Source organism: Rosa chinensis, chromosome 2 (genome assembly GCF_002994745.2).
Source record: "Rosa chinensis cultivar Old Blush chromosome 2, RchiOBHm-V2, whole genome shotgun sequence".
Lineage (NCBI taxonomy): Eukaryota > Viridiplantae > Streptophyta > Magnoliopsida > Rosales > Rosaceae > Rosa > Rosa chinensis.
This window is the reverse complement of record NC_037089.1, coordinates 12,390,895-12,407,309: the sequence shown is the minus strand read 5'-3', so window position 1 is coordinate 12,407,309 and position 16,415 is coordinate 12,390,895. Positions and strand designations below refer to the sequence as shown.

Below are 16,415 nucleotides of genomic sequence, written 5' to 3'. Positions count from 1 at the left end.
TGGAATATTCTGTTACTCACCAATTGATATCAACAATATTAATTATATTTTCAACAAAATTGAGGTATGTATTTTCATGAGTGTGACAACTTCAATTTAATTTCCTCTTATTATCTTATCTGATAATTTAATATAAAATTGTCACTTTATAATGAGATCGAAACTACATGTTTCTTGATCCAATTACATGTGGACTTAAAATTCCTCCACTGATTGTTATACAATCAAATAAATCGAAACATCTTGTTTCTTGATCTCCAATTATGTCAGGACCTTTGTCCCTTCTCTTTATGAGTACATGTGAACCTCTGTTCACTCCACTTTTAGAACATGCTTCTAATTGTGAAGACTCAAATCAAATGTTTTGAGTATGAGGGCTATGGTCCCTAAATCTATTATTTATTGGAGTATATGCTTATACCCATATGGACTAATGTCCTAGACTCAAATTGAGTATATAATTTTGACATTTGTTTTCAGTGTCAAACAATAAATGAACCACGTGTTCATTAATAAATTCAATTTGAACCATGAATGTTCATGATAAATATAATGACAAACATAGTTGTCTTGCATGCATATAATGCAACTATGGACATGATCCATTGCAATTGTTGATAGTTTTTCACAATTGATGCTTAAAAAAGCTAAGGTAACAATCATCTCAAGAGCTGCAGATCTTGATTGATGGCCGGCTCCAACTGAGCTCGTATTATGTTACCTATGTGGAATATCATTGCATATATTTTTTCACGTAAATTAAGTTGTATTAATCAACTATAAGTATACTACTGTATACTGTATCATGAACTAAAATTTCATTGAGCCAAATAAAAATTATTTTGGCGTGACCAATGTGTCTTTATTTTATCTACTATGTCATGTAGACTCATCTACATATATACTTTACATTGTTGTATAATACAACAACATTTGCATACCTTCCTAATAAGGGCATTATAATTTATCGCATAGTTGCGAGTTGTCACTATAATGAGACAATCCTCCCGCCATTAGGGGGAGAAATATCGTTCATAAAAAATGTGAATTGGTGTGAGATTTTATCTACCATATCTCATTTTAATTTTGAGAAAAAATCTTAATTCATTATCTTCTTGACCTAAAAATTGGTTTGGGCTCGCCACCCACCAATGGATTTCCAATCCAAATTTTTTGCACGCATATTTTGCGAATGGTCAAACTAGATGGTCTTCCTGCCGTTAGGAGGAGGAAACACTATTGTAACGGCGTGCATTATGTGAAATATAGCCACCAAGTCCAATGTTTCAAGCTCCCTATAAGGAAAGATTATACAAGTCCTATAACACTCGTTATGAGGTTATACAAAGATCCACATTCTTTAATTAATTTGTCCTTGAGAGACAACAAATGCCCTAAAAGAGGCATGGGTACCGGATATGAATTAGCTTATTATAGCTAATGCATGCATATATTTTGAATGTATGATAGATCTCTAATTGATGATCATTGATGATATCTCATCTGTAGTTGCAACTAAATATCATCAAGGGTTGCATACTACCACGTTTCATTGTGTTGACAAATTATACTATTGGCCAAACTGGAAAAAGGCAATTCCAATGAATTTAAATATTGTAAACGTGATGATATACTTGGACTTTATCTACCCTAAAAAATTACAAAGGGTGTACTAAAGTGAATTGAAATCACTATGACATAATTCTCTTTATAGAGACATGGGCTTATCATTCTTCTCCAAGCGACAACTTTTCTATAAGTACAGTGTTATATTGACGAGAGACTTATGACATGTTGTCTTGGCTAATATGAAGATCTTAAAGGAAAATTGCTAAAAGCAAATTCCCAAATCCTATGTGTCATTATAAGCATATTGCTTAATCAAATCCTTGACCGATTCATATTGCCAAAGGCAAGTCCATTAATGAATGAGCTTAAAGCTCACTCATGGAATCAAAAGTCTAAAGCTCATACATACTCATTCATACTCATTCAATTATGGTCAAAGTGACTTATTGCCTCAATGAGTACTATGACAAGACTAAGAAAATCGAATTCGAATCATACTCATAATGTTGCAACATATTCTAACTTTCGCGAAGTTATGAATTTATCTAGAGCTCATATTGAGCCTATATGAAATTATCAATTACACAAATTGATATTTATAGCTAAGTATGTCATACTTAAATTTCAATGCTCAGATAAAGGTAAATGTGTCAGTTGTTGTTCCTTTATATTGTTATTCTTTAACTAATATCTTTATCTATATTTTGAGCATATGAAATTGGTTCTACTCAGGTAAGATTCATTAAGAATATCATAGTTTTATTGGTAATGCCCTAACTTTTGCAGGAATTGCAATTCATGATGAGTCCCCTTTATGCAAAGCACACATGGTCTAATCTATATGATCGACACATCATATCCAATATACATGGTGCATGTATTTTATTGCATACATGATTGAAGCTTGCAAAAATCAGGGGGAGATTCTCATCAGGGGGAGCATTCAAAATTATGCTACCTAGGACATATGCGCGTTGCACTCTTTTTCTCCTTCGACCAGGGTTTTTTTTGTCCCACTGGGTTTTTGTTACCTGGCAAGGTTTTTGATGAGACAACATTAAGCGCGTCCAACACCATATCATTTAGTGGTGGACATCAAAGGGGGAGTGTTATAAATATTATATAAATGTGGTTGTCCACTGTAAATACTCATTAGTTATGTCTTTATGATGTAAACAATACTCCTATATAAAGGGGCATAATGAGAATGAAATACACACTTCTACCTCCTCCATACTCTGTTTCTCTCTTCTATCTTTATATTTTTCCTCTAGTTTATAACACATGATTGTCAATGCATTTTCGATTTTTTGGATGATCCGGCTATGCAGAGGAATATGAGGTAAGTTGCTTTAATGTAGTTTAAATGCAATTATTTATAATCGGTATTTATTCTAATCATGTCACTTTTTTTTCCTTTAGTTTTACGGATCTATGTAAGAGTCTCATTTTTTTTAGTAAAATGAGGTAAGCCCTTTATTGAAATTGAAAGATTACAACAATACCATGCCAATAGGCATAAAAAAGAAAATAAACAATGCGAAAGGAAAAAATGCAAAAATTGCATCTGAAATACAAAGAATTAAAAATGCAAGAGCAGCAGCGTCGAAACGCAGCGCTGATTTTACACTACGGATTGCAGCCGTGTAGTGAATTGAGTAGTCGGTGGTTTGACTACCCATCGAACTCCAACACACAATTTGACAAAAATCAACTTGGCACCGGAATGAAGGCACTCTCCCACCTAAAGATCGAAGCCGGCCAAGGGTGCAGAACATGGCCATGTTGGGAGACGATCTTTCACGAACAGGTACCATAAACTTGGGTCTCGAATCCAATACCAGTAAACAAGAGTCCCAAACCAATCTAGTAACTTATATGCAGCCCACCAAAAATAGTGGGCCATATACCAAGCCCAATCTCCACCCGGATCCCAGATCCAGACCCGTGTGCCAAAACCACCTGAATCCCAGATCCAGATCCGGAACCTTCTGTAGATCCGCCATCGTGATCCCTGATGGCCAGTCCACCACCACCGCCGACTCAATCCCTAATCCCCAGCCCACTATCGACTTGGAGAAGTCGAAGAGAGAGTATGAATCAACCTGCACAAACAAGACCAGAGGCCATAATCACCATGAACCCATAAACCCCCAACAATCGAACGTGAAGACCAGCCATTGTCACCATCAGCCAAAACACCACCGTGAGCGACCGTCGAAGACCATGATTGGCCTTGCACTCCTTCAAGGCCAGAACTCATAACCTTCGTCCCCGAGTCTCTGACCCTCAATTGGCCAAAATCCCGGCAAACCACTCCATAGCAGAAGGCAGGAAGAATGGCAAGAGATGGACCAAAGCCCGTGAATGACTCCATTGAAGTGGAGTAGATACAAGGAAGACCCATCTCAAAGGAGACGTCGCCACCCCAAACCCTAGCAGAGCTAGGTTGAGTATGTTTAAAGAAAAAAAACCCAAAGTTATGTAAGAGTCTCATTGCACAACCTTATCTAAAGACTTGTGTTAAAATATTCTTTTTTTTTTTTGAAAGGGTGTTCAAATATTCTTTGACGCCGCAAAAATGTTGGGATTGAAAACGTATTTTTTTCAACTCCAAACAATTATTCTACTACCATATAATGAAAGGCTGCGGCTATTGCCACCCTACTAAATGCTTAGTTCACCCTACCAAAAAAATTTAAACCAAATATTCCAATACTAACCCCAAAATTAAAATACTTTGAGAAACGATAAAATAAAATAAAGATCTATACAACCACAACTGCATGAATACTCTATATCTCTCAAATCAAATTTGAATTTCTTTCCACCTGATACTGAGAGAGCCTTGACTTAATCTCTTGTACATCTCAATTAAGTGTCCAACCAGTGTGTACAAGAAATAGAGAAAGAAAAGGACTAAGATAGTTGAGAATTGCTTCAATCTTCAATGAAGTGGTCATACAATGCAGTTGGATGGTTCTGCCTTTTTTTGTTTTGTTTTGTTTTTTTTTGTCTTTAGGATCTATAGCTTCTAACGTATAGTCTTGCATATATATATATATATATATTAATAAAGAAGGAATAGATCGAGGAAAGCATATGATCATTTGACAAGGATGGAGGTATGCGTGCAATATATCGATGATGGTTTGTTTTTATTTATTTTTGAATTTATCTCTTTAATTATTATTCTTTTTATATTTTTAGGTTAAAAGAAAGAAAGAAAAAGCAGTTTTTCTAACTTTTAAGGGCAGAATCGGAATTTTAAGTGTCAAAAGTAAAACGTATGGTGAACTGAGCATTTGGTAGGGTAGCAATAGCCGCACCCATAATGAAAATGCTATTAAAATGCCATGGAATTCAGACTTGACGAGAGATGTGGTGGGTGATAGTGAGGTCATGAAGGGATAGAAAAAGATTTACCATAGAAATTACCAAGGAGTACAATATAGAGGTGATAAGTATTTGGACTTCATTGAGTTTTTGTATGTTCGCACTATTAACAATGGGATATATGATGAGTATGATGAATATGTCACTAAGAGATACACTGTTGGTAGGTCTTGTTCATCTATATGGTCCAGCAGCTCTTGCATAAAAAGAGTGTACCCTTCACCCTATTTAAAGAAAACCAAATAAATATGAAATAGCATTACTTTTCTTTTTTTTGAACGCGTGGGGTGTCAGTCCATTAATAGTCAAGTAGGAAACATATGACTCACTCGGACTCCGGACAGCGACAGAAGAGAGCCATGAATGAGTAATCTAAAGATCCTAGACTACACAAACGTAATGTAATCATGAGATGAAGCTCAAATGCTGCAGAAAAATCCGACACTACTAAATAGTCTTGTACATTCATCCATATGCTCCACAACACGTTGCATAACCTCCTAAATAGTCTGATATACTAAACTGAAGTTTGCATCATATTGTACTATATTATATCAAAAGAAAATAGTGAACATTTTTATCTTTGTGGTATTTTTTTGATGTTGTTGGAATTCAACAAACAATTTATAATTAAGAAGAGATAGATGATTTTTTTTTTTATCTGAAGAAGAGATAGATGATGTGTACTTGTAAAATACAATCTTTTCTCTCTAGTTGAAAGTTTCTCTCTCATGATTGAGAACATTTGTGTCTCTATGACTATGACGTCGTTATTAGTCCAATCTCAACATTTTTCCTTTTGTTTTAGGGTTTAGAATATTATTGAAATTAATGTATACTTGACCATGGTTTATGGGTATAGTTTGTTACATGCAGTAGCTCCATATTGACATGTGATATTTTAATAAATGTATTATATTTTAAGAAATGCTTTGTTTAGAACTACAGTAGTAGATTTTTTTTTTTTCACCTAGCGATTTCAATAAGCATATCCCTAATTCCCTTGTAGTCATTTCAGTTTCAAGTATGTCAAATTGACCAACATTTTCCTAATCACTGAGGTAGCATTCAGTAACATTTTTATGCCTATATTTTCATTTTAGAAAATGAAAACATGATGAGAATCCGTTCGACGAACTATTTATCAAAAACGTTAAGAACAAAAATAGAAAATAGTTTCAGTTTTTACTCGAAGAAGCTGAAAACAATATTTTGATGTTTTTACTTTTACCTATTCTCAATTTAAAAAATATGGAGAATATTTTTTTTTCGCACTAACCTACTGAATGCACTTCTCATAGTGGGAACAATCTCGTATTCTTTTTTAAATCATTTTCATAAAATTATTTTAAGAAACGTTACCGTCCATGCCCTTCATTTGTTTTTTTCCACTCTAGGGTAAAGATTCAAGAAGCTGATTATTTCAATGATGATGCTCTAATGTGACCGTTACTCCTATGGCTCTCCCAACGAGATAAAACATTTAAGACATCGATCCTGTCATGTACGAATACACGTGCGTGGATGAAGGAAGCTAGTAACCAAATACACTATTTAACTGCCAAACCAAAACAAGCTGGCTGACCCCCTTCATAAGTCCGAGACCCCTCCAAGTGGTGGAGATGGGAAACAATGATCTAAAAGAGATGCGTGACAGTGTGGTAGTGACTGAAGTGAGACTGGTGGTTTACTCAAGCCTTTTTTTTAAAAAAAAAAATTTAATTAGACGGTATTAGTTACTTGGAGATAGGGGTCATCATGGGCTGGGTTAGGGCCGGCCCTACCCTAAATTTTAGGGCTTAGGGTCGGGCCGGGCCGGGCCTAGTCAAAGTCAACAAAATTTAGGGCCTGGTAGGGTCGGGCCGGGGCTTAAATATGCTAACCCTTACCCGCCCGAAAAGCCCGATCCGTTAGGGCCGAAAGGGCCGGGTCGGGCCGGCCCTCAAATAGGGCCAAATAGGGCCAAAAAGGGCCTTATTTTGTTTAACAAAAAAAAAATTTATTTTTTTCTTCTCAAAATATGGCTTAATGGTATATATTGGTGATAAAAGACTCATTGTTTTTTATTGAACATATTTTATATTCATATAATACTTGTAACTTATAACATTTATTAATATTACTTAAGGTGGTTATATTCAATTAACTATCTATATAAATCTCCCAATATTAATTGTTGTGTAACAAAGAAAATAGAAATTAAAGAAAACAAAACTTATGAAATCAATTACAAAGAAAGAGATAAATTGCATATTATAGAAAAAAGAGAAACGTAATTAAAAAATAGAAAAACTAAAAAAAAATTATGGCTTATTTAGGCGTGCCAAAAATTTCGAAATGGAAATTGATCAATCTGACAATGCTCATGGAGGGTAACAAGCCTAATACACTAGTTATACTACATTACAAGGCATATAAGGATTATGTGCGATCCAAAAATTTTGAAATGAAAATCGACCAATCTGAAAATTCTCATATGTTTATACAACATTGATAGGTATTGTGTAAAAAAATTAGGCCGATCTGCCGTGAATAAGGCGTCCAACGTAGCGGTCAACGCTTTGCACAAGCAAACTTCCCTAAGGGGAGCGGCACCATGCGCGGACAAACGTTGCGGAATTTTGACATCCATAAGTAGACCCTCTACCCATGAGAGTGTGGGAACTGAAAGATCGAAAAAAGTGAATTGCCAAGGACCGGTTAAGAGCATATTTGTTTTATGTTCTATTTAGGGTATTGAGTTGACCGGGTAGATCGAGGTCCAACCGAAGGCGGAAATTCCTGAAATTTCTACCACTAACATATATTCATATGAAACAACATCCAGCGGTTCATTTAAAAAAATTCCATTTCGTCCCCTATTTTGCTCATGGAGGGTAACAAGCCTAATAAACTAGTTATACTACATTATAAGGCATATAAGGATTATGTGCAATCCAAAAATTTTGAAATGAAAATCGACCAATCTGAAAATTCTCATATGTTTATACAACATTGATAAGTATTGTGTAAAAAAATTAGGCCGATCTGCCATGAATAAGGCGTCCAACGTAGCGGTCAACGCTTTGCACAAGCAAACTTCCCTAAGGGGAGCGGCACCATGCGCGGACAAACGTTGCGGAATTTTGACATCCGTAAGTAGACCCTCTACCCATGAGAGTGTGGGAGCTGAAAGATCGAAAAAAGTGAATTGCCAAGGACCGGTTAAGAGCATATTTGTTTTATGTTCTATTTAGAGTATTAAGTTGACCGGGTAGATCGAGGTCCAACCGAAGGCGGAAATTGCTGAAATTTCTACCACTAACATATATTCATATGAAAACAACATCCAGCGGTTCATTTAAAAAAATTCCATTTCGTCCCCCATTTTGCTCATGGAGGGTAACAAGCCTAATAAACTAGTTATACTACATTACAAGGCATATAAGGATTATGTGCGATCCAAAAATTTTGAAATGAAAATCGACCAATATGAAAATTCTCATATGTTTATACAACATTGATAGGTATTGTGTAAAGAAATTAGGCCGATCTGCCGTGAATAAGGCGTCCAACGTAGCGGTCAATGCTTTGCACAAGCAAACTTCCCTAAGGGGAGCGGCACCATGCGCGGACAAACGTTGCGGAATTTTGACATCCGTAAGTAGACCCCCTACCCATGAGAGTGTGGGAGCTGAAAGATCGAAAAAAGTGAATTGCCAAGGACCGGTTAAGAGCATATTTGTTTTATGTTCTATTTAGGGTATTAAGTTGACCGGGTAGATCGAGGTCCAACCGAAGGTGGAAATTGCTGAAATTTCTACCACTAACATATATTCATATGAAAACAACATCCAGCGGTTTATTTTAAAAAGTTCCATTTCGTCCCCCATTTTGCTTATGGAGGGTAACCTCAATCATTTAAATGCAATCTATAAGTTATACAACTTTAGGAGGCAAATTGGTATAAACCAACATATTTGTAATTAAATTTGAAATTTTTATCTTATATCTACACACATCCATTGATGAAATATTTAAAAATGTGATGTAAAAAAATTAGCACGTTTTGAGGTTGTCACGCCATCGGTCAACCAAGAAAACATACAAGTGAATATGGTTGACCAATCCGATCGGGTTCGAAACTATGGTGAAATTAACTAAATTTTTAACCACACGCATAATTTATTGTAATAATCACATCAAACGGTTGATTTTCTCATTTTCTTTGAATTGATAGAGGTTGTTCTTTGGAGTGTATGATATATAAATATAGATTTATAAAAAATTAGTGTCCATTCTCTTTGGAGTGTATGATATAAAAATTAGATTTACATAAATTAATTGGGTTCAAATGTTCAATCTAATACCCATTCTCTAAAATAACATATTTCTTATTTCTTTTTATGTAAATATGTAATATAGAAAAATAATAAAAATAAAATATAATTTTTAAGGCCGGGCCGGGCCGGGCTGGGCTTTTAGGGCCGGGCCGGGCTTGGCCATTTCGGGCTCAATCGGGCCGGGCCATAGGGTAGGGCCGGGTTTCATTTGCATGACCCTTACCCTACCCTATTTGAGAAAGGGTCGGGCCGGCCCGCCCTAATGGAAGGGCCGGGCCGGGCGGGCTTAGGGCCCAAGGGCCATATGATGAGGCCTACTTGGAGATTGACGATATAGGGAGCTAGTCCCTCCCTCAAGCCCGAGGGCAAGGAGTAGGCGTGGTTTAATCAAGTATTTGCTCTCCTCATAATTTTTTTTTTTTTGGACCAAATTTTGTTCAACAAATAGAATTGCATGTTACAGATATCTCAACGACATACTTATAATACTCTAATCACATTTTTTTTTGTGAAATTATCTAATGACACTTTTTTTTTTTTTAAGAAGCAAGTCGAGAGCTAACTTATTGAAATTATCTAATGGCACTCAAATAATAGGAAAAATGTCTATTTACCTAAATTTTAGCTACACTAATCCCATTTACCCAAACATCTTATAAGATTGCCTACTTACCCAACAAATTACATATTTTTTGCCCTAATACCCAATTAAGTTATTTATTTATTTATTTTTGGGACAATTTTGCTCGTTCTCCCTTTGTCACTTAGAGAGAGAGAGAGACTTTAAGGGACTTCAGTTGCCGAGCATAGGAATCCTATCTCAGGCGGCCGGAATTCGGAGACCGGTGTTCTGTTTTATTGACATTGCCTTCCAATAATAAACTTTTTATTGCCCCCCAATAAATTTTTATTGGGGGTTAATAAACGTCTCTGGAGACCTCTTTGCGAACTTCCGGCAACCTCTGGACCAATGACAGGAGTCCGGCATCCTATTTTATTGCCCTCCAATAAACTTTATTGCCCCCAATAATACCCAATAAATATTTTATTACCCCCCAATAAAAATTTATTGGGGGGTAATAAAAATCTCCGATGACCGGTGATAGGATTCCGGCACCCGGTCACCAGGTTCCGGTGACGGGAATCCGACGAGGTCTTCAATGACTTTTTAATTATTTAAAGGATAAATTTATCTTTTTACATTTAAATTAGATAAGTGGGCATTTGTTGGGTCCAAATTGGATAAATGGTCAAGAGCCCTAAATAATATAAGCTCTATTTCAGAGCTTTCGATTCTTCTCTTTTCAGTTCTTGTTAAACGTGCTTCCGACCGCCTTGAATTTGACGCCGATAGCCAATTGCTACGTCCTCGATAACTCTAGCCGTCTGGTCGATTTTGTATCCTTTCAGAAACGATTGGTTTAGCTTGCTCAATAATAATACTTAATAGTTAGTACAGCTTCAAGTTTGGGTTTTGATTCTGTTTCAAGTTGTTTTTCACTTGCGTATCAAATCAGACTAGCTGTGGTGACCGAATCAAGGTCAGTGACTTTTTAATTTATTTTTCCATGTAACTTCGATGCGAAAGTAATAAATCTCTCCTAGGGTTTCTGTTCATGTTGTCAGTTATTGCATTGAGTACCTCAAGATATGTATACTGATTTGTCTGGGTCAAAGAATTAGCATATTAATTTGCGAAGCATAGGAGATAAACTGTATTAATTCATTATTATTGTAAATTTCCTGTATCTGATGAACTAGATTGTATGGCTTTGACGTTTACTTGAAATTTTTTTTTTCCTGGCTAGGTACTGTTTTGAAGATCCATGGATGACCTGATTAAATCTGTATATTTGGTGCTGCATTATTCTGACACTAACGGCGTAGGAGGGTTATTACATAAAATACAAATCAGCAAAGATGGAAAAGTTATCACTAAATCCACAGAAGATAAGCCTGAACCCCCTGCAAGGAAGTTGTTTGATGAAACAGAAATATCATGGGTTCCTTTAGTGTTCTGTGAGAGAATTGCCTCCAAGTTATACATACTTGCAGGTGAACGATACAGAGCAGCAGAAGCTGGGGCAAAAGTAGCATATATTTTTGATCCAAAGGCATCTGGAGACTTAGTTAAATTCAATCGGCCTTATATATTCGCGACATTTCCAAATATTATTGCAGCGCATGGCAGGCTTTATCATCTGGCAACTTTGTTAGCCCACAAACCGTGTGTGCCCATGCCCTTTGAGCTATATGATCCCACCACCAACTCTTGGGATCCTTTAACTCCTGTACCTAATTTTGCATTCATCCCACAATCTTCACTAGCTCGCAGGGAGTTGATTGGTTATGCTGTTTGGGGCAACTGTATTTTGCTTTCATTATGGTACCCTTCCATGAAGTTCAAACCAGCACATTTCGTACCAGTAGTTTTCAATGCAGAATTGGAAACATGGCATGAAGTCAAATTCGATCAAGAACAATGGATACAACGTTTTCCTTTCTTTGGGAAGGCTGCTGTTGTAGGGGACACTATATATGCCTTTGGTGATAAAAAGGGAAAGTTTATATCATTCTCTATTAAGAAGTCTGGTTCAGAGGAGGGTGGTACTCTTATTTACTCTCTAACAACACCTTACGAGTTGGAAGGCTTGAAGATTACTCAAAGTGCAAAATATAGGTATTATTCTAGCATAACAGAGTGTTGGGCTCCTTTGGGTGACTTGGAGTTCTGTTTAGTCCAGACTATGAGCTATGGGGCTAATAGGTATCAACCTCTTTTTATCACCACGTTCAAAATCATCCATAAAGAAGGGCGGAAGAGCCATATTGAGACCATACATTCTACCCTCCAGTTTGTGAGCTCTAAAGGTTGTGGTCAATTCTGGATTAGATTTGGCTACTGTCCGTAAGTAGGTTTATTTTTATATTTTTCCCTGTATAATTGCAGTTCTATATGTTGGGATTATGATGTATGTTTTACGCACTTTAATCTGCTTCTGTCTGTGCAATGCCTCAGAGATTATGAACCCAAAGAAGCCATGTTAACTACGACAAAGGTAGAATTATTTGTCTGTCTATATGAAATAATTTTGTTTTTGTAGTGCCCCTGGTTCCGAAGAATCAGTTCTCCATGTATATGTCTGTTTACTCTTTTAAGTCTCAGTTATAGCATGTGTGCATATAAAGTTGGACTTCACAGGGCATCCAACAAGAGAGAAACAGGATAAAGGACAGCTCTCAGGAGGTTGACTGTGACATTCTGTAAGTTTATTCCCTATCATATGAATTTCAGTTTTTGTATGTTGGGGATCGATTATCATCTTCTTTGCAACTTTATTATGATTTCTGATTGTTTTATGATCATTAATGCTCCACATCTCAGACTTTTTGAACCAAAAGAAGAGAGTTTGACAAATGAGAAGGTAGAAATACGTACATGCGTATCAATGATCTTTCTATTTCGATTCTGTAGTGCCTTTTTATCAAACAATCAGTTGCCTGTGGCTGTTTTTATTTCTAAGTCTGAGGTTTCACAGGTTGACATCCAAAACGAGACGAGCACGGTAAAATGCAGCCCTTGCAAGGTCACTAAGCTGTAAGTTGTTTCTTTTGCTTTCCTAAAATCTCACGTTTTAGGTGTTGGGATTATTCTGTCTTTTACGCAGCTTGATATGATTTCTGATTTTTGTTGTCTCAGAGATTTTGAACTCGGAGGAGAGAGTGCGACTAAGATAAAGGTTCAATACTTGTGCCTTTGAGAAGTTTTATGTTCATAGTGCTTTCCAATCCACAGAATCGATTGGCTTTGTCGGTATTTTCTAATGACTGGGTATTTTCTAATTACTGAATTTGGGTTTTCAGGGGGAGACAAATGAGATAATAAACAGCCCCGGCAAGGTTGACTCAAACTTACGGTTAGTTGTTCTCTATAGTTTCAATTTCTACATGTTGGAATTTGCTATGTTCTGTATACTGATTTAAATGATTTCTGATTGTATGTTTTCAGGGATTTTGAACCCAAAGAGAGTGTGATTAACAGGAAAAAGGCGAGAAGCCTTAAGAGAAAGGTTAAACGGTCAGAGAAAAAGGTGAATCGCACATGTGTTTGATTTATTTGTTTCCTGCAATCAGTAGAATCTGTTTGTTTAATTTTGAGGTATATAGTTTCTGATGAATGATGATAAGATTGGTTTCACAGAGAACTAAAAGAGACTCCTACATTGTCTCTCTTGTCAAACATCAAGTCTCTACAGTTAAATTGTACGCAAGAGGAAGAGCATTTGTCCCCATTACTTGTCTCATCATCCTTTTCAGTGGTTTGCTCTATGGATTCTTCTCTCTTCCAGATACTGGTGATGCGCTATTCCTTGGGAAATGGATAGGAATATGAAGCAGACCTGCTAAAGTTTAGTTTGGAGTAGTGCTTGGGAGTTTTTGATCAGGAAGACTAATCTAAGCTTAATTATTTCAAGAACCTTGAAATTATTAATTTTGCATTCTTCAGTGTCTTAATTATGAATTAAACTCTACTGTGGAGAGTCTATATATATTTACATTAAAAGTCCCAATTTTAAGCCATTCTAGCACATTTATGTTTTCAACAAAGTTGCATTACTTCAGTTTCTTATTGTACCAGTAATTGTTAAGAGTCTGTTAAGACTAATATCATATGGAAGACAAGAATATGATCGTCCAGAATGACTCTTGACCCATGTCATCGCACATATATATTCTCACCTGTTTAGGGGTTGCATATAATAGAAAGTACATTTATAATAGCCTAATAATGCTTGCTGTGACAATTTTTTTTTCTTTTTCTTTTTTTGGTGACAATTCTAATGTATAGAAAACTGAGTCTGGAGGGAGGTTCAGCTACACATTTATGATGCATGTGTAAATAAACTATTACCGGACTAAAATTTTATACATACCAGTGGATAATATTTAACAATAAAATTGTTTTATGGGCTAATTACTGTTTAGTACCCTATGGTTTGGGTTGAACATCAATTCAGTCCCTCGACTTTCAATTTTATCAAAAACACCCCCACACTATCATTTTCTCGTCCAATAGCTCCATCCGTTATGATTCCGTTAATTTATGCCGTTAGTTGTTGACGTGGCGATCCAACTCAGCACAGGTGGGCCCCCACATGGAAGTGAAATTCCTAAAATGACCCTAGCCAATCTGAAATGAAAAAATTCAAGATAAATCAACACTTTGCTTTTGGGGAGACTCGAACCCATGCAAGTGGGGGTGAAAGTGAAAGCCCCAACCACCGGACCACATGCATGGTTCTAATATCTTCCCACAAAATTAATATATATTTCTATACCCAACCGGATATGGATTAAATCCAAAATAAATCAACACTTTGCGTTTGGGGAGACTCGAACCCACGCAAGTGGGTGTGAAAGTGAAAGCCCCAACTACCAAACCACATGCATGGTTCTAATATATTCCCACAAAATTAATATATATTTCTATACCCAACCGGATATGGATTAAATCCAAAATAAATCAACATTTTGCGTTTGAGGAGACTCGAACCCACGCAAGTGGGTGTGAAAGTGCAAGCTTCAACCACCGGACCACATGCATGGTTCTAATATATTTCCACAAAATTAATATATATTTCTATACCCAACCGGATATGGATTAAATCCAAAATAGAGATATATATATTAATTTTTGTTGGAGCATGTCAACAATATGCATGTGGTCCAGTGGTTGGGGCTTGCACTTTCACACCCACTTGCGTGGGTTCGAGTCTCCTCAAACACAAAATGTTGATTTATTTTGGATTTAATCCATATCTGGTTGGGTATCGAAATATATATTAATTTTGTGGGAATATATTAGAACTATGCATGTGGTCTGGTGGTTGGGGCTTTCACTTTCACACCCACTTGCATGGGTTCGAGTCTCCCCAAACGCAAAGTGTTGATTTATTTTGGATTTAATCCATATCCGGTTGGGTATAGAAATATATATTAATTTTGTGGGAATATATTAGAACCATGCATGTGGTCCGGTGGTTGGGGCTTTCACTCTCACCCCCACTTGCATGGGTTCGAGTCTCCCCAAAAGCAAAGTGTTGATTTATTTTGGATTTTTTCATTTCAGATTGGCCAGGGTCATTTTAGGAATTTCACTTCCATGTGGGGCCCACCTGTGCTGAGTTGGATCGCCACGTCAGCAACTAACGGCATAAATTAACGGAATCATAACGGATGGACCTATTGGACGAGAAAATGATAGTGTGGGGGTGTTTTTGATGAAATTGAAAGTTGAGGGACTGAATTGATGTTCGACCCAAACCATAGGGTACTAAACAGTAATTAGCCCTTGTTTTATTTTTGAAGTAATGGTAATTCCATTGATAATAGCGCATACCAAGAATGCCATTACATACCCATCCGCTGACACATAACAATGGCCAGACAAGATTTCGTGGAGGAGCCACAGTGGTACATAGGATAGACCTACTATATTAGAACTTATCGCTCGCAAAACAGCGAGCCTATAAACTATGGAAAAAACATAGCAAATAGACAAGCCGAAACAAAACACTCGTTAGGTTCCTAATACAAGGGAACATATGGTAATTAGACAAAAGCTAAAAACATAGATTTGGGCCAAAAGCCTAAACCCTAGCCCAAATAGAAGTTGATGGACTAAGGTAGAACCTCAACCCAAACAATTAAGCCCAATAGGGCATACCAAGGAGATCTCCAGGCCCAGCAGCCTGATTTGGGCCCAGTCCGCCGTCTTCTCCATCAATCCGTCGTACGGCCCCTGCCGGCAGAGTTCCGTCCGATCCATTCCGACGACAAACGTCGTCAAGATCCACGTCCCCATGGCAGCGAGCGAACCACTCGCTCCTAGCCACGCCACCGACCTGCATCGAACTGAACAAAACATCCCTGATCCCAGCCTTGCAAAAACCACACCGCCATCGATCGAGTTCCATGATGCCGGCAATCCAAGAACACCATCAAAGGGGACGAATGCCGGCCCAGACAGCACGACCCCCACCAGCTCTACCATCCCAGCCAAATCAAACTGACATAACACCAGAGAGAATCTCAAAGGTGTCCCATGGGCAGTAGTTCGCCCGTCCG

The 16,415-nt window shown here is 37.0% G+C and overlaps 1 protein-coding gene across 1 annotated transcript; it reads left to right on the top strand.

Moving 5' to 3' along the window:
* Positions 1-10,563: 10,563 nt before the first annotated feature.
* LOC112186953 lies at positions 10,564-14,367 on the top strand. Its single transcript, XM_024325531.2, has 10 exons — positions 10,564-10,828; positions 11,096-12,195; positions 12,307-12,346; positions 12,490-12,551; positions 12,673-12,712; positions 12,827-12,885; positions 12,988-13,027; positions 13,152-13,204; positions 13,297-13,378; positions 13,489-14,367. The coding sequence occupies exons 2-10, from the start codon at positions 11,114-11,116 to the stop codon at positions 13,678-13,680; spliced, it is 1,650 nt and encodes a 549-aa protein (XP_024181299.2). The 5' UTR covers positions 10,564-10,828; positions 11,096-11,113; the 3' UTR covers positions 13,681-14,367.
* Positions 14,368-16,415: the final 2,048 nt, after the last annotated feature.

Bases quoted from the DNA above. Each gene is read 5' to 3' on its own strand.
- LOC112186953 (XM_024325531.2), top strand. From the start codon at position 11,114: ATGGATGACCTGATTAAATCTGTATATTTGGTGCTGCATTATTCTGAC. The intron at 12,196-12,306 runs GTAAGTAGGTTT...GCAATGCCTCAG, and splicing joins ATTAGATTTGGCTACTGTCC to AGATTATGAACCCAAAGAAG. The intron at 12,713-12,826 runs GTAGAAATACGT...GAGGTTTCACAG, and splicing joins AGAGTTTGACAAATGAGAAG to GTTGACATCCAAAACGAGAC.